The 19,724-nt window shown below is 38.5% G+C and overlaps 1 protein-coding gene across 1 annotated transcript in view; it reads right to left on the bottom strand.

Moving 5' to 3' along the window:
* Positions 1–19,724, bottom strand: part of PDE11A (phosphodiesterase 11A) — a 321,994-nt gene that overhangs the window by 215,111 nt on the left and 87,159 nt on the right. Inside the window, exon 3 of the mRNA XM_028510818.2 lies at positions 3,164–3,253. Coding sequence (XP_028366619.1) covers positions 3,164–3,253 — 90 coding nt within the window. The remainder of the gene's footprint in view (positions 1–3,163; positions 3,254–19,724) is intronic.

The following is a 19,724-nucleotide window of genomic DNA, read 5'->3' as shown; positions in this document are numbered from 1 at the left end:
ACTGTTTTCATGTAGTCACCATGCTGAATATTATGCCCCGAGAATTTATTCATCTTACAATTGAAAATCTTTACACTTTGACTAGAATCTCTCCATTTGCCCCACACCCCAGGCCTGGCAACCATCATTCTACTCTCTGTTTTTATGAGTTCTGCTTCTCATAGATCCAACACATAAGTGAGATCATACAGTATTTTCCTTTCTCTGTCTGACCTATTTCACTTAGCACAGTGCCCTCAAGGTCCATCCATGTTGTCGCAAGTGGCAGGATTTCCTTCTTTTTTATGGCTAGATAATATTCTGTTGTGTATATATAATATAATTTCTTTATGTACTCACCCATCAGTGGACACTTAGGCTACCGTAAATAATGCTGCAAAGTACATGGGGAAGCAGATATCTCTGAAAGATAATGATGTCATTTCCTTTGGATATACACCCAGCAGTGGGGTGGCTGGATTATATGGAAGGTCAATTTTTAATTGGGAGGAACCTGCATACTACTTTCTGTGGTGGCTCTACCAATTTGTATTCTCACAAATGGTGCACAGGATTCCATTTTCTCCACATTCTCACTCACTTATTATCTCCTACCTTCTTGATAAAATTCATTCTAATAGGTGTGAGGTGGTTATTGTGGTTTTGACAGACATTTTCCTGATAATTACTGATGATGAGCATCATTTCATGTACCAGTTGGCCATTATATGTCTTCTTTGTGGGGGGAAATGTCTATTTAGATGTTCTGCCCATTTTTCAATTGGATTATTTGGGAGTTTTGCTATTGAATTGTATATTTTGGATATAATCCTATATCTAATATATATGGTTTGTAGTATTTTTTCCCATTGCATAGGTTGCCTTTTAATTTTGTTGATTGTTTCTTTTGCTGTGCAGAGGTTTTTAAGCTTGGGATTAGCTTCACTCGTTTATTCTTGCTTTCTGTTGCTTGTGCTTTTGTGTCAGATAAAAAAAAAATCACTAGAGATTTTCCCCTATGTTTTCTTCCAGGAGTTTTACAGTTTCAGGCATTATATTTAAGTCTTTAATCCATTTCAAGTTAACTTTTGTGATTGATATAATAAGGGTCCAACTTCATTCTTTTCCTTTTGAATATCCAGTTTTCTCAACTGTGATCATTTACTGAAAAAAATTATCTTTTTTCCATTAAGTATTCTTGCCTTCCGTGTCAAATATATGTTGACTATATGCATGGATTTATTTCTGGGCTCTAGATTCTATTCCACTGGTCTAGGTATCTGTTTTTGATGCTAGCACCATACTGTTTTTATTATTATAGTATAGTTTGAAATTAAGAAGTGTGATTGCCCCAGCTTTGTTCTTTTTCAGAATCGTTTTGACTATTTGAGGTCTATCCCCTTCTCTCTATAAACACACAAATCAAGTGTTCACTTATGCCAGGGCCTTTGCATTTAATATTTCTACTGCCTGCAAAGCTCCTCCAAGATTTTTGTGTGGCTTTGCTCCTTTATTTAATCCAGGTCCCCATTTAAATATTACCTCCTTATACAGGCCTTCTTAATCACTCTCCGAAATAAGTGTCCTCCCAAACTATTCTTCAACAAGAAGTCTCTATCCCTTTAACTCACTTAATTTTCTTTATGGCACTTATCACAACCTATACTATTTTTTGTTTGCTTGTTTTATCTTTTGTTCCCACTAGAATAGCAAGCTCTCTGGGGGCAAGGACTTGGAATAGATAGTGTCTGAATAAATATTTGTTGAATGAGTGAATGAATTACACCATACATGAAAATGTAAAGATAAATAATACATGAAGTGTCTCTTAAGGAGTTCATAATGTAGTCAGAGAGGAGGGCCATTGGTATTATACAGTGTGATAAGTATCCATAATAGAACAATGGCAATACATACAAGGAAAAACAATAAACGAAGAAGGGATGATTAAATAGAAGTCTGAGCTGGAAGTCCTGAAGGAAATTCACGGCAAATTATACTGAGAGTCAAAGGTGGACATGAGGCATGGGGGGTAGAGGGAGAAATACAGGTAAAGATAAGAGAAAATGAAAAAAAAATAGATTGCTTTCTGGAAACTGGGTAATATATCACTGGAGTGCCAAATGAAAGGAGAGGAATGGTAAGACATGGGGCTAAAGATGGAAGCAGGACCCAAGTCAGAGAAAAGGTGCGGTGTGCTGTGCTGAAGACGATGGCTGTAGAGTGAACTGCGCTTGTTTGTATGCTGGGAAGTGTTCATAAGTCATAATGCTTAGCAAGCGAAACTTTTAATCGGTTTGACTACCAATTACTTGAGGGTTCCAACCTTTTAGAACATCTTCTTGTTAAATATATTTCAAAGTTGTGACAGTAATTTCTCTACATTTAAAAGTATAGTAAGCCTAATAGAATTTAATCCCTATGTTATAATTTAGCATCTGTCTTTTTTTTAAATTACTTTTAGAGAGAGAGGAAGGAGGGAGAAGGAGAGGGAGAGAAACATCAATGTGTGAGAGAAACATCAACTGGTTGCTTCCTGAACATCCCAGCTGGGGCCCTGGCCTGCAACCCAGGCAGGTGCCCTGACTGGAAATTGAACCAGTGACCTTTTGGTTTGTAGGCTGATACTCAATCCACTGAACCACACCAGCCAGAGCATTTTTTTAACTATTAAACTTGTGGAGGTAATGAGACCCATCCTTATGTGTGTGTTTCTTTGTAATCCTATAAAATAGTGTTTACATGTTATCCAGTTACTTTCTGATAGTCCTCCAGAAAACCTTTCAGTTCAAACACAAAATTTGTGAGGTAAAGTGAAATCATTTGTAACACACCTTGCTTCTTAACAGAATTGAATTGTAAAAATATTACGAAATTGTGTTGTCATTTCAAAGCTATGAGTAAGCAAGACTATATCTCTTGCCTTATAGTGTAAATGTGAAATTAATTTCCTCATTCAAAGAATCTGGAATTATTCCCTCCAAACAACAACAGAGAATTTGTATCCACTTCCATTTGGACTCATTACTTAAGGGGATCTCCAACCATAGACTTGAAGGATTATACAAACAAAAAAGGTTCCTGGGCTATTCAAAGGTCATCTGCAGTTTTTAAAAGACATAAAGACTCACAAACTCTAGAAAGAGACTTTTGAGGCTTGGCAGCCATGTTTCTTTTCACTCACCCTGCTTCTCTCATATTCTTTCCTTGAGGCAGCAAATACCTGAGCATTAGATATGGCGATGCCACAAAACGGAAGATACATCTGCATAACCTGGGGACAAAGAGAGCGTTAAGAATATTGAAATATCACGGAACCAAACTGCACATTTCCTGACTATACCTGATGGCAATACTTTCTTTCCACCACAGAAACTGAGTATGGAGTTGTTGATACTAGCAGCTTAACTGCTGATGGGATATTTTCCAGTGTAAACTACCAGATGGTCTAAGTCAGGCGTTAAGTAAAGACAGTCACAACTATGAAGACAGAAAGTGAAGCAACAGATTATGGTGGCTAAGATCCAGGAGCTGGGTCCAAATCACCTTTGTATGCCTTCTTTGAACAATGAAAAATGAATAAATGAATAAACTCTGATATACCTAGAATTAAGGGCAAATGTCTGCACTCAAATTTAGAGGTAGACAGGATATAAATCAATTTCTTTATATGTATGTATCTGTAGCAGGGATCTCAGCTTGGTCTACCACTGTCAGCTACAGATTTTTGTATGCCTGTTAGGATAGGCCCCGTACGATCTTAGGGGCCAGAGAACCTAGGAGCTCCATGCAAAAGAGCTCAAATTGTGTCCACTACTCTGCTGACATAAGTAGACATGGATGCAAATCAGTGATATGGTCCTGCAAAAGTCTTTTTGAAAAATGGCTGGGAATTCTTTAAGACAGCACTCCTCCTATGGGAAGAAACAGGTATGATGGGCCTGATTCTAACAAATAATTTCTCATCACAGGCTGTATGTCTAGGGATTTTCAGTACTGCCTGGAACTCTCCATCATATTCAATTCCACAATCTCTAATTCCAGAGGAAGAGTGAATGCCACAGGTAAAAACATAAAGTCTTATTTCCCTAAATCTTCATAAAATGTGTCATTGTGACAAGTGACATATTGTTGGGACTTCTCTAAAGCAGAGGGATAAAGGCATACTCTCTCTCTCTCTCTCTCTCTCTCTCACACACACACACACACACACACACACAGCACACTATGAAGAATGATGCCTGGCAAAGAGAAACAGCAGTTGCAAAACAGCAGTTTCTACTATGCCCCAAAGATGGCAGTGCAGTGCTCACAGTTGGGGGAGGGATGGGAACAGCAGGAGCACACCTGCCCAGGGGCGGGCAGGCAGGAGGCACTCCTGGGACACCCAGAAGAGAATTACCTGGAGTGAAAAGTGATTTGCAGAGGTCTCGAAGTGGACAAAAGATGAAGGGAAATTCACATTCCCTATTATTTTTTCCTACTAAAGTCTTGCTTTGACTACCTGGACATACTTAACTCTGACCTGGGGTCCCTGAAAGTATTTCAGAATGTTGTAGAAGCTAATACTGTGGCCTCAATCTTAAAGAAGAGAGAAAAAACAGTGGGACTGCTATTAAATAGAGGTATAAAATCAATGGTTTCATTTTTACAGGTCTTTTTCAGGATAAATTACTTCACTAAATTTTATTCAAAGTAAATGAATATTTAATAAGAACTTGCTATATGCCAGATACCTTCACTTCATTTCTTCAGTTGAATTTCACATCAACTACTTGTGGAGGAATATTACATACATTTAACAGGTCAGGAAACTCAGTAATGTGCTCAAACTCACACAGGAACTGAGGTTCATCTAATTCTACAACCGATGATCGTTTCTACAACATGTTGCCTTCTAGAACTAGATGTTATTTCTGTCAGCCCCTGTTTTCCTTCCTTACTACTCCCCCTCATGTCTTAGAAAGTTTGTCAATAAGCCATTATAAAGCTGTTGGCATAAAACTGCAGATATTCTGCAGAACTCTCCTGCCTGAGCCAGAATGGGACTGTTTTCAACATCCTCTACACACACAGATAACATGTTCCTCACGGTTTTCTGTGTTTTTCCTCTGCAGTGGAAATATCAACTGTGATGGAGATGGAGGTAAAGAAGAGATTATTTAAATTAACTTTCCACCCTTCCTTCCTTTCTGTATTTATTTGCTTTCAGGAGCTAAATTTGAGGTGGTTTTTATAGGTCAAGCACATAGGAAGAAGAGAATGATCAAATAAACATGTGAAATGCTTTCTAATGCATCACAGTCTTGCTTCAGTTCATATCAATTTAATTCAATGTAATATCATTATTTATTGAGCTGCAAGCCTTCAAAAGAATCTGAATTTCAAATCAGATAACCATTGTCCTTTATTTGGCTGTTCTGTGAGAAAGTCAACAAGCCACTTAAAGTGTCTACACTTACTTCCTTAGCTGTAAAATTCCTGGTTTTACTGGATAATCTTTCTGGTCCTTTTGGTTCTAATATTTGGTGATTCTACAATTAGAAACATCAGCAAACTGGAATATTCTATTTGATAGAGAAAAATAATTCAGTAAGCATGCTCATATCTTATTCAAGATAATAATTTATAATAGTAATTGATAAAGTTCTTGGGTATGATGTTAAGCATTTTATGTGTACTATATCATTTGATCATTACAGCTATGTATATTATACTATTTATTCCATTTTTCAGACAAGAAAACTGAAGCTTTGTGAACTTATCCAAAGTTGTTCAAAGATAAATCTTCATGGGTCTATCACATTTCTGCACATCTTAAAAACAAAGGTATTGGCTCTATCTTTCAAGGGTGTTTGTAGAGTGAACAGCCTTGGAAAAAAGAAAATGTCTTTTTGCAGGGCAAGAACAGAATTACTATGTAGTATAAGTAAGGCAATATCACCATCTGGAGCAGAGTTTATGCAGGCTTATCATCCACTATAAAAGATTTGGGTTTTCTACATTTGAAGTTCCTCTCCTCTAACACATGCCCTGTGTAATCTGTATGATAATGTTCCTGAAGATTTCATCTTAAACTAGAACACCTGTTCACATATCATTAAGACTATGGTTGTGCTGACTTCCGGCAAGATGGAGGAATAGGTGGACGCACCGTACTTCCTCCTACAACCAAGATTAGAAAACCAATAATTTACAACAATAATTTACTATCAGAATAACACCCAGATCCGGCAGAGGATTTATCTGAATGGAAGTCGGGCAGCCAAGAAGTTGAAGTAGACGCATTCATCTGGACTGGTAGGAGAAGACCAGCCGGGCGGGCGCGGGGCTGGCTCGGGTCGGCGGCGCGTGGAGGTCGGGGAAGGTTTGGCGCGAAATCGGCGCAAAAGCCATCCGGCGCGCAAGAAGGCAGCGGTGATCCCTGAGTACGCAAGCTGCGGCCGGCACACCCAGAGGGGCAGCGATTGTGGACCAGGGCAGAGCTCTCGGCCGGGAAGCCCAGACAAGGGTCTGAGTCCAGGGGAACGGAACTACCGCCATTGTTTTCTCCCGCCCCGCTCCCGCTCCCGCTCCCGCCCCCACATATAACGTCATAATCTAGCGACGGGGGGCGCCCAGCCCCGGTGAACACCTAAGGCTCCGCCCCCCACCGTAACAAGAGCAACCAGACCGGAAAAAAAAGGAGAGGCAGGGGGAAAAAAAAAAAATATGTTTTCAACAGAGCAGATCAGTCCCCCGGGACTCATCCTTTTGAGCGACCAAGAATTAGCCAATCTATCAGATGCGCAGTTCAAAACACTGGTGATCAGAAAGCTCACGGAACTGGTGGATTTTGGATGAAATTTAGATGAAAGAATGCAGATTACCATAAAACAGATGCAGGAAGACACGCGGAGGAGAGCCAATAGTGAAAGGAAGGATTATGAGTCTCAAAACAATACAGTGGACCAGAAGGAAGATAGAATCAACCAAGCAGGAAAGCACGATGAAATAAGAATTCAAAAAATTGAGGAAAAGATTAAGAGCATCCAAGACACCTTTAAACGTTCCAATATCCGAATTATAGGGGTACCAGAATCGGAAGGGGAAAAGCAACAGATTGAGCACGTATTTGAACAAATAATAAAGGAGAACTTCCCCAATCTGGCAAAGGGAACAGTCTTCCAAGAAATCCAAGAAGCTCAGAGAGCCCCAAAGAAGTTGGACCCAAGAAGAAACACACCAAGGCACATCATAATTACATTAGCCAAGGTAAAAACAAAGGAGAGAATCCTAGAAGCAGCAAGAGGTAAGGGGACAGTCACCTACAAAGGAGTTCCCATCAGACTGTCAGCTGATTTCTCCAAAGAGACCCTACAGGCAAGAAGGGGCTGGAAAGAAATATTCCAAGTCATGAAAGACAAGGACCTACATCCCAGATTGCTCTATCCAGCAAAGCTCTCATTTACAATGGAAGGGCAGATAAAGTGCTTCTCAGATAAGGTCAAGTTCAAGGAGTTCATCATCACCAAGCCCTTATTTTATGAAATGCTAAAGGGACTTATCTAAGAAAAGAAGATAAAGAAAAGACGTGTATAGTAAAAGGACAGCAAACTCACAAATATTAACAACCACACCTAAAGCAAAACCAAAGCAACTAAGTAAACAATTAGAACAGGAACAGAACCACAGAAATGGAGGGCACATGGAGGGTTAGCAGCAGGGGGGTGGGAGGAGGAGAGAGGGGGAAAAGGTATAGAGAATAAGTAGCATAGAATGTACGTTGAAAATAGATAGGGGGAGGGCAAGAATAGTACGGGAAATGTAGAAGCTAAAGAACTCATAAGTATGACACATGGACATGAACTAAAGGGGGAAATGTGGGTGGGAGGGGGGTACAGGGTGGAGGGGAGAGAAGGGGGGAAATGGGACAACTGTAATAGCATAATCAATAAAATATATATATATAAAAAAAAGACTATGGTTGTTTTCATCTGTCCTATATATATAAACACAACAAAGTTACTTAGTATTTATAATTGTAAGGTAAGCACCCCAGGAACAATTAGTACAATCCATGCTAAATTTCTCCTTTTTTACCCTGAGCCAGTTCCTACTGATTTATTTTTTCATTTCATTGATGCTTCCCTCTACTATATTATATTTTTATTTTAGTAATTAAGGTAGAAAAGTTATGTACACACTTAACAAAATCTAAATTTAACATCTTTAGCCTCCTTGTAAATAAGATAAGGATCTTGGAATACTTTAACTCTCAACACTGTTCTTCTAGTATACATGTTACTTTTTTCTTTCTGCCTTCTATTATTACTACAAATTGGGCATTATTATTATTAGTCAATGCTTATTGATATTTACCCATATACTTAACAATTGTTTTCTCCTCATTCATTACATTATCTTTCTCCTTTTTCTGGGATAGTTTTCTTACTTTTAAAAAACCATCCTTTAGAATATTCTTTAGCATCAATGGCAAATGGTTTTGTTTTGTTTAGTATAAAAATATCTTTATTGTATAATAATTTTAAAATATAATTTAGCTGGGTATACAATTTTAGGTGACAGCTATTTTCTCTCAGTACTTAGAAAATATTATTCCCTTATAATGTGCAGTGGATGCTACTGAAATGTCAGCTGTCAATCTAATTCTTTGTAGAATTTCCATTATAGTCTCTGGAGGACCTCTTTATGCCTTTGGTGGACAATTTATACTTTTCTAGCCTTAATCAAAAGCTTAATAAATCACATATATATATATATATAGAGAGAGAGAGAGAGAGAGAGAGAGAGAGATACATATATAGTCCAGCACACACAATGGCACTTTTTATTACAAAATCATGAGCATGCGATTCTGTTATGTAACAATATCACACTCAAGCACACCACACAACATTTCAGCGGAAATGTTCAATTTGCTGTCCATCTCGTGCGAGACGTTCACGCACCCTACCAAGCACACTCAAGCAAGCCTTACTTATGCCGGACCCTGTGTGTGTGTATAAAACTGCACATGGAGATAATATTATACCTTCATGACACATTGCTAACTGAGACGAGACCTTTACTTACAAAGCCAGTGATCTACACTGTGTCATTCATTGGCACAACAATTCAACACTCTGTGGCCAGATTCAACCCCATTATGAATACCCATATGACGATATAATCTATAGAATTTCTAAATAAATGTGCAGGATAAGCAAACAAATACATTTTGAAAGCAAAGAGTAAGAAGCTGAAGCAGTGGGAAAATAGAAGATAATAAAAACCAAAATATTTTAATATCTTTTTTATTAGTGCAACAGATGTCTCAGTGCAACAGATGTCTTTAGAAAAAGATCTACTACTCTAGTCTGCTTTTTCTGAAGTCCCCCTCCTCCATGAAAAAACACTAATTGGCCTTTACCACCTAGTTTCTGAATGCCAAACGGCTAGAAAGCCTTAATGACTAAGAAGCTAATGAGTCTGTACACCCTTGTGCAGCACTTTTCAGCTTGAAAGCACTTCATGAACATTGGCTAATTAATCTTTACAACATCCCACGCAGAAAGGGAGTTAAACCAAAGTCATTAAACAGTGTGAGAAAGTCACTTTAGCCCTGGAAACTCATGAAAAGTATCACTAATAAGCATAAAATGTGAGCACTGGGACTTTCCATCAATGTCCTAAAGAAAGACAGTAGGTACCAAGCCTTTGCAAACTTACACACCACAGAGAAGGCTATTAAAGCCCCGTGATCTGGTCTGCTCCAATTATGTATCATTGAAGAACACGGCATCTACACTAGAGATTCTCAGTGAGGGGCCTGGGACCACCCTCTTTACAGACCTCACTCCTGAAGGCAAAGCTCCCTGATGAGTCACATTGCTATCAGCCAAATTAATGGGTGAGAGAAGGGTTTTCCCCACCATTATAAAACATCTTCCTCTGTGCAAACCCTGAGGTTTGGCTCTGGAGTCCCTCTGCCCTGAGACATTAACTGTTAGGCAAAGCTTTACTGATTCCGGCCCCACTGACTGGGAACTGGTAATGCTTTAAGAGAGTTGTAACTCAAATGCTAAATAAGTCTTCAAATAGAGTAATTTGGAAAATAAGTTATTGAAATATAGAAGTAGTCACATTATTTTCACATAATGAAACATTTTCTACATCTTTTAGAAATAGACTATTAAAAATGGTAAAAAAAAAATGGGTTTGAAGTTTTCCCGACTCCAGAAGAAATTCCTGCTTCCAGAGGTATAGATTGGTTCATCGCAATAGGCTGGATTCTATTCCAAAAAACAGGATCATAAATGAATATTGTCAGCTCACACCAAAGTGTGTGCTCTTGGCTAAAGCATGCCTGTTTCTAACAGTGTTGTCGCCTTTTGAAGAAAATAGCCCCCCAAAAATACACCGAGATAAAGTACCAAATTTGTTCTTAAAGATCATTGGCACACAGTAGATGATCCAATTGCATACTCTGTAATGTCCACTTTAAGAAGTAACATTCTAAAGACAATGGGGAGATTTCATTTACAAAAGATGAGGGAGAGCAAGAAGGAAAATAAAGGAAAAGGACAAGTTCACTCATCTTCCACTTTCCCTTCTTAGGAGAGGGGCGTATAGGTGTTTCTGCTTCTGCCCGTGGGTATTAAAGCCGGGACCCCAGAGGAAATGGAATGAATACCCTTCTGCTAGTCTCACCTCTTTCCTTGAAGACAGTATTGGCTAAAATAACCCCTAAAGGCCAAGCTTACCCAAAGGTAGAAAGGCTGCGTAAGTAGCCTTGTGAGTAACAAGTAGTCTTGAAGCATTAATACCTACTCTGTGACTTTTAAAGGCTCTGGGTCTGCTGAGCACTTAAATCATGCAACTACTAGTTATATCTCCCACTAACTTTATTTATTTTTAAAGGATTGTATTTATTTATTTTTAGAGAGAGGGGAAGGGAGGAAGACAGTAAACATCAATTGATTACTCTTGCATGCTCCCAGACCTGGCCTGAAACACAGGCATGTGTCCTACTGGAAACTGAACCAGCAACCTCTTGGTTCACAGGCTGGTGTTCAATCCACTGAGCCACACCAGCTGGGGCCAATAACTTTATTTCCAATTGGCACATCCCAGCTCAAAACTTTAGAAAAATAACCCTCTCGTGTCCAGAGGTAATTTTAAATTTCCACCCTCTTAATCAGACATTCCATTGAAGGGAAAACCTTGAGAGAATGAATTTCAGGAGCCACGTCCTTAGACAATTTATATTTTTTTCTCATTATAGATTTCAACCACAAAAAAGTACTCATATTTCTATGACTCAGGAGTAACCCCTACTAACATTTTGGAGACTATCATTCAAGTTTTCCTTTCTCTTTCTCCCTTCACATAAACACATATAGGCTAACACAAAATATTTTTCACTTTTTATAACTAGCTATTAGTTATTATGATTAATTTCTATGGATACAAAATATCTCATTGTATAATCCAGAAAAAGAAAATTTATGATGAAAGAAAGTAGCTTAATGTTTGCTTGGGCATGTGGTGGTAATGAGATTATAGCAGCCCCACCTTACCCTCAGGGGATACGTCGTAAGACCCCCAGCAGATGCCTGAAACCAAACGTAGTAGCAACCCTATATATACTGTGTTTTTTCTTATGCACACCTATAATAAACTGTAACTTATAAATTAGGCACAGTAAGAGATTACCAACAATAACTGATAATAAAATAGAATAATTACAATAGTATTCAGTAATAAAAGTTATGTGAATGTGTCTTACACATGTCTTACTCTCTAAAATATCTTATTGTACTGCACTCACTCCTCTTCTTGTGATGTGAAGTGATGCAGTGCCTCTGTGACAAGGTGAAGTGAGGGCAGTGACGCAGGCATCGTGATGCAGCATTGGGCTACAATAAGGGTTACCTGAGTACCAACGCTGCGATAATGGGGGAGTTGATCTGACACCCAAGATGGTACTAAGTGACTATGGAGCGGGCAGCTACACAGCATGGAGATGCTCACAAAAGGATGATTCACATCCCCAGACAGAATGGGATGGGGTGAGGTTTCATTGTGCTACACTGAGTGGTACACAATTTAAAACATAGGAATTGTTTATTTCTGAAATTTTCCATTTAATATTTTCAGACCATGATTAATCGTGGGTAACTGAAACCGTGCAAGGAGAAACTACAGATAAGGGGGACTGCTGTAGTACCTTAAACTCAGTGTTCCAAAGTTTGTCATCTCAATACCCCTCTCCTCCTGAAAAAAGAGAGCTTGTTCCTCCAAACTGCCCTGTATGTGCCAGATGAGCAATCGATATTGAAGTTACCCAGTTCCAAACCCTTGAAGTTATCTTTGATTGCTGTTCATACAGAGGCACAAGCAAATCAGCAATTAGGCAGCTTTTGAAGCCTGCATCCCCATACTCTTGTTTCTCTGGCCCAGCACTGCCGTCCCTCACCATCGGTGGGTTATTGTAATAGTAACCGAGACCATCTCATACTTGTAATGTATCCAAGAATTCACTAACCTGAGTGTTCCAACAAGGAAAGTCATACAGTTAAACGCACTGGCTATCCGTCCCAATGTGCCTTGTTGTCGTAATTAAAGAATATAAGAAATAATAGAAATTCCTTAGGCACATTAAAAAGTAGGGTTTTTTTTAAACTACTTTTGTGTGAGCATTTTTATACCACATACAGTATGGTTTAAAATCTCATTAGGAGCTCAACAGAAAATACCTCCAATATTTAAGACTGTGGCTTGGTATTTTACAGATGATTATGGAAGATATGTAAAAATAGGGAGGAAATATAAAATTGCTATTCAGAGAAACACGAGACCCAGAGGGGATTCTTCTACTTACATATTTTTTTTATTTTCCAAAAATAATTCATCATCAAAATGCAATGCCAATGACATGGATAATAAACCATAGTATTTTTTAATTTCCAGCAATATTCTCCAGTGGAGAAGAAACAGAGAAGGCTATGAAAAACATGCTTAGAGCATTAATATTTAGCTAACATAATAAGGACCCTACAAGGAACGTTATAAATACAAAAGCCTGGATCAAATCCCTATGTTGTATTTATGCAACTAAAGCACAGACTTTGTACCTAGTAATTTCAGGACATTCTTAACAGACATCCATGAATACAGAGAGGGCTTACGGTTTGGCTTGACAACAAATAGAACTTTATGAAGGGTTAATCATCACTACCAGAGTAGAGTATAAATCCTAAGAGGCAAGAGGAAGCTTTCTAGGTGGGACATCATGTAATTCAGTAAGGTTTCTCATTCTATATGTTGAAACAGCCCAGCTAACAAGCAAGGAGGCTTTAAAGCCAAGTCTTTAAATGAAGATTTTCTTCATTTCCTTTCTCTTTGTTTTAAAAGAAAATTCATAAAATAAGCCATTGCTTTAAACTCTTGTCCTCACTAAAATCAACTGTAATACGATCATGTATGAACCCAAAGTGTACTTTGGAGCTATATATTACAGCATCCATAACCATAATCAAATCACAGCCTAGCTCAAGCTCACACTGCAGCAATGCCAACGACCAGGTAGAGTTCTGCTTGAACTAAAAGCAATAATGCTATTTGTTTTGGTCTTAAAGGGCAGAAATTGTCCTTACTAGTATATCTGGCAGACTTACTCTACCAAGTAAGATTGATTTCATGACTACTCTAATGCTTATCCATCGACCATGAATGACAGTTAGACATGGCTGTCAGCTCAAGGAGTTTGTAAGATGCAATGTCAAGTTAGAGACAGAGAGTGAACTCCTTGATTCCAGAGTCAATATTGTGTTCAGTTCACTGTCCCTTTGAAACAGGACCCAATATCTGACACAAAATTTTCTCGAGAAATAGTTATTGAATATATGTGTTTTTATAGTCTATTCTAATATGTATCTTCACGTTCTGTCTGCTGTTAGGCTTTCTTTCAGGCGCAGTCCTTCACCAGGAGAGGATAGAGTGTCACTCTCCCCGTGCACACACTGCAACCAGGAAGCTTAGGAGGCAGAGGTGGGTTGTAGTGGACAAAGGACCAGCTTTTAGGTTATATCAACTTTTCTTGCTTTGAGAAAGAATAGGGGAGCAGCAACAATTTTCTCTGGATCTATATCAATTTCCAAGGTTAGTGAAGATAATAGAAACCAAACAAACACACACTCTGGTTTGGAGGCCACATTTGGGGAGGCCATGCTCTAGTCCACTGGGAGTCTTGATTCACTGGGCGGCAAGATAAAAACGAAATGAGTATTTAGTGACTGTATTAACCTTAAGAAATGAAGACTACTATATTTTAAATAACCTTCTCTTAAAATTGCATTTCAAAGACTGCATCAGTATTTTAAAGCCTGCTAGGATGAGCTTGAAGTTTCATCTGTACAAGGATAAGACTCATTTCAGTTCGTAATTCCTGTGAAGTGGCTTCTGTGGTTTACTTTCTCTTTCTTTTGACATCTGGATGCTTGATGTTTCCCTGGGTTTATTTCATACTTAATCACAATTAAATTACTTTAGAAGGTTGTGTGTGGGTGAAGGGAGGGGGTGTGGGGAGGGAGAGCTACAACTTTTGTAGTTGAACAAATTTTGTTAAGAATTTTATAAAGCTTTCCTCTCCCCAGTCTGACCACCCAGCACAGAAATCACTGGGCACAGTTGCTTCTGGTCTGCTCTGTGTGGGACTCCAAAGACAGCAGTAATATGTGTAAATAGGTAACTGCTATCTGAACAATAATTCCACTTTTGTACAAGTTATCTACTTAATAGGCCAAAGTTCCAGGATAAATATGATCATAATGAATAAAATATACTTCAGGACAAGAAATTGGAATGAAACACCACCATTTATAAGTTTGATAGAATGAAGGTGGACTGTTCATTTTGTCAGTATATGTATGTAACTTAGCAGTTAATACTTTTTTATTTTATTTTAATCATTGTTCAAATACAATTTTCTCCTTTTTACTCCCAATCCAGCCCCCCCTCCCACCCCTCCCTACTTCCCTCCCATTACCACCCTCCCCTTAGTTTTTGACCATGTGTCCTTTAAGTTTGTTCCCATGAACCCTTCCCACTATCCCCTAAAATTCCCTCTACTCTCTTCTGTGGGCACTGTGAGCCTGGCCTCTATTTCAATGTCTTTGGTTATATTTTGCTGGTTTCTTTGTTTTGTTGTTTAGGTTCCTGTTAAAGGTGAGATCATATGGTATTTGTCTTTCACTGCCTGGCTTGTTTCGTTTAGCATAATGTTTTCCAGCTCCATCCAAGCTGTTGCAAAGGGTAGGAGCTCCTTCAGCAGTTAATACTTTAGATTTCTCTTTGTTCAATTTGAAGCTTATTGTTTGAGGTCTAAATTGATCAGTTAATTAAGAGCAATTTAACAGCTATCTTACAATATTATTATATATTTGTGCTGCTAGTCGTAAAATGACTAGTGTTTCTGAAGCTATTTCTTTCCGATAAATTTGAGAAGATTTATTAAAGGAAGTACATGCTTGTGGAGGGAAAGGTCTCCATTTAGGCAAGCAGGGAAGTGTGTATTAGCAATGCCTACCTTGCAGGAAATCAACAGCCACATCCAATACCTGGGTAAATAGTCAATGAACTAAAAACCAGACCAAGAAAGACAAAAAATATCATCTTGGTGTGAGTTTCAGTATCCATTTTGGGGAAGCCCTAGTGAAAGGCAGAAACAGCAATCAAAGTTGAAAATAGAATACTAGCCCTGGCTGGTGTGGATTGAGTGCCAACCTGCAAACCAAAAGCTAGCTGCTGGCTCAATCCCTAGTCAGGGCACATGCCTGTGTTGTAGGCCAAGCCCCCAGTGGGAGCCGAGCAAGAGGCAACCACACATTGATGTTTCTCTCCATCTCTTTCTCCCTCCCTTCCCCTCTATCTAAAAAAAATAAACAAATAAAATCTTTTAAAAAATAGGATACTAAATAACTACCAAGCTCTGTGGTTCAACCTTTCCTTTACCTGGAAATGACATAGAGAGAGGAATAGAAAGGGTAGGGAATGTCATCCCGTAAGTATTTATAAGGAAACTGCTACATGCATATCAACTAATACAAGTCTCAGGGTCATTTTGGGAGCCCTGAATAAAACAAAAATGTTGTTCCCTCTGACCACATGACTCGAATCCCAATGAGGATCCATGAACCGACTGAGACCTTGTAAAAATTCACAGAGGACTGTGGAGAGCTTGGTGTCGTAACTGGTCTCTGAACTTTAACTGGAAAAGCCGAGCCTCCTTATCTCAAGCAAATGTCAGAAAGACCAAAACACCTACTCAGCTATCAACCTTCTCTGTTTGGTATCTTGGAACCCAAAATCACTTATCAACATACTTTGTCTCACCTTTATATAATTTTGTTTTATTTTCTTCAGGTGCTCTTTCAGTGATTCAGTTTCTTACATAGATATCTATGTATTTATATTAACCAACTGTCATCAGGAATCACAGAAAAGATGAGTGGGATGTCATTTGAGGAGTGTGAGGTATCCTCAGAGAGAAGAAAGGAACATGCATGCTTTACTAGGTGGGTTAAAGTTTAAAAATTATCAGTGAGTCTCAAGCCATAATAAAGAACATCCTTTTACTATTTTTTCCCTTGCTCTCCCAGAACATACTGCTAATGTTTTCTATGCCTGGTCTGTTTTGAGCTTGGTTGTATTTTGGAATTTGTGTGACAATGTCAGAGCCCTGCCCTGTCATTTCATATGGTGCTAGTGACACTCACATCCATTTTTCATTCAGTTTCTAGAAAAATTATCCTCCTTCTTCCATGATTAGAAGCCATGAAGAGAAAGCCATCTTTGTGCCCTTGGTGCAATTCAAACAGAGCACCCTGTAGCTCATTGTTTAGTCATTTCCCTGCTCCAGCAGCTCTCCGAGGTGGAAACAGGCTGAGAAAGACGGGCTTTGGAAGCTGCCTCATCACCAGTGCCCTGCCATGAACAGGTGGATACTTGAAAAGTGCCTTGGATTGGAAATGTATTTATGTATACCCAAGGTTTTAATAATTAAGGAACACTTTTACTAAATTATTTTACATTTTGAACACACTCAGATATTCCTGGGAGCTGCAATTATCTGTGATTTTGGGTTTTTAGGAGGACTGTTAAACCTAATTATCATGTCCCCAAACTACTTGTGAGGCATCTCCTTACACATTTCTACTGAGGAAAGTGGTGAACACTTTCAGAGTGGCCTAATTGGTGTGACCATACATCACAGTTTGCTTCAGAAGCCTGGCTTCTGCCTGTTGATGCATTTCCTTTCACTTGTACAAGTGTCCTTCCTGATTTGGCTGGTAAATTACATGGTCACCCTGCCTCTAATCTACTTAGTTTTATAAGTCAGTCCTGAGAGCAACGTGAAAGACAATCCATACGACTAAACACATAAATTTAATGGTAGAGTGAAATCTTTATTGGCAAGAAGCTACAGCTCTTTTCTTGTGAAATCTACCTATAAAGGTGACCTAAAAACAGCTGCGTTCTATGTTTTCTTTCCAAAAAGTTGCAATGGGATGAGCAAGAACACTTGAACTTTGCCTCGAGACCCGGAGTGAAGAGAAAGTCTGTACATGCCAGACAGGAAGTAGCATGAAGGGAGTTTCCAGAACTAGAGGGAAGGGCTACAGATTCTGCTTTGCTTTGAGTATTTTTTCTATATATTAAGAATATGCTCTCCAATGTAGTGTTTTCTTCAAGAGACTAAATTAGTATCTGAGTCAACTGAAACCATTTATTTGTTGTTGGGCTGTTTCTTCAACAGCAGCTGGGCCAAAAGGCAACCTTGATTATATTGCAATTATATTTGAAAAAGTACATGAGATAATAATCGAGACAGAACAGGGCCTTGGGAATTTATGCTATTTTATTTATTCCAGAAAAACTTAATAAAGGAGGTGAGATTTCAGCAGCGACTTGAATGAAGGATGCAAGTCTTATTTATAATAGTTTGCCTTTCTATTAGCCTGCTGTGCTCCTAGCTAATACCATTATCAATTTCATTTAGAAAACAAACATTCTGGTATAGCATTAAGACTTATTTTTTAAAATATGAGCAATTTTCTTTGCAAATAATAGCCATCAGGAAATTACCCCCAAATGTGTTCTGCATGATATTGATAAGGGTTCTGTCGAATAAATTTAGGAATCCCTGAATTAAACAGAATGCTGAGTGCTACTTGTCACACCTCTCACAGGAGAGGATGCACCATGAATCTCTAAGACGGGCACACTGTTAAATTCCTATCCTGCAGATTCTAGAGGGAATGGTGTTTCATGGTGCACCCTGACTTACTTACAAGTTTATGTAAATACCTCCTAATTAATCAGAGTCAAAGCTAGCTTGAAGTGACCACATTTCAGACTGGGCAAATTTTGGAAGAGGAGTATGTAGTAAAAATTAGCACCAGTCAAAGAGAAGTTTAAGGCTTTTTCTTCACAACTCCCGAGCTGAGCTCCTGGTAATGAGACCTCCTTTCTCACTCTTCTATTAGACTTTTCCAATGCCTGATGGTGTGCTAAGTGCTTTGAATAAATTATCTCATTTAATCCTCACATCAATTTTCTGATTTGAGTGTCACTAAGTCATTTTGACAGACTAGGAACTGTGCCTTGAAGCTGTCAGGCAGCTTGCCCTAAACTTCCCCCTTAGTAAGTGGCAAGGCTGAAATTCTGCCAGATTCAACCCTAATGCTTTCTTCTGACTCTCCTACCTGAGGATTCTCCCACCAGCTAAATTCCTAATACCCTATCTCTTCCTCACATCCTCTAAACAGAGATGAGGGGGAGAGTGTTTTTTTTTTTTAATTTTATTTTAATCATTGTTCAAGTACAGTTTTCTATTGGGGAGAGCGTTTTACCTTAGGGCAGGAGAAACTTTTGGTTAGATGATGTGGAGAACATACTTAAAAGAAAATTCCGTCACAAATGTGTAAGTGGTAAAGCTTTTTGAAACAGCCTTCATCACTGATTTTTATGCAAGATAATAGTGTCCTCTGAGAAAGTGAACAACGTGGATGACCAAGCTAAGAATTCTTGTTTATGTGAATTTACTTTTCAAGGCTCTCCCGGAAAAATTGATGAACATGTAAGTTGTTTGAAATTTTTTGCTATGTCAAATGCTGAGACAAAAAACAAAGTTGTATTAGATCTCTGCATTGTTTGAATTTTTACACAAACATAATCACCTCTATATCTCCACTTTAAACATCTTAATGTTAATTTTACATTAAAAAGAAAAGCAGCCCCTGGCTGGCGTAGCTCAGTGGATTGAGCGCGGGCTGCGAACCAAAGTGTCGCAGGTTCAATTCCCAGTCAGGGTACATGCCTGGGTTGCAGGCCATGACCCCCAGCAACCGCACATTGATGTTTCTCTCCCTCTCTCTCTCTCCTTCTCTCTCTCTCTCTCCCTCTCTTCCCTCTCTAAAAAAAATAAATAAATAAAATCTTTAAAAAAAAGAAAAAAGAAAAGCAGTGTGTATTCATGACACATTTGAAAAACAGAAAAGCATAAACAATGAAGTTAAAATCACCTACAAACCCTCCATTCAGAGAAAACCATTCTTAACATCTTATTTTCTTCATCAAATAGGTGTTTAAATACTGATGGCTGGTAGGTAGATACATACTCATGTGTAGTACTTCTTTTTTCATGAAGTCAAAATATACTAATGTGTATGTATTACTTTTTTTCCTTATCATATCATGAG

The sequence above is a fragment of the Phyllostomus discolor genome, chromosome 4 (genome assembly GCF_004126475.2).
Source record: "Phyllostomus discolor isolate MPI-MPIP mPhyDis1 chromosome 4, mPhyDis1.pri.v3, whole genome shotgun sequence".
In the NCBI taxonomy this organism is placed as follows: domain Eukaryota; kingdom Metazoa; phylum Chordata; class Mammalia; order Chiroptera; family Phyllostomidae; genus Phyllostomus; species Phyllostomus discolor.
This window is presented reverse-complemented; position numbering and strand designations above follow the sequence as displayed.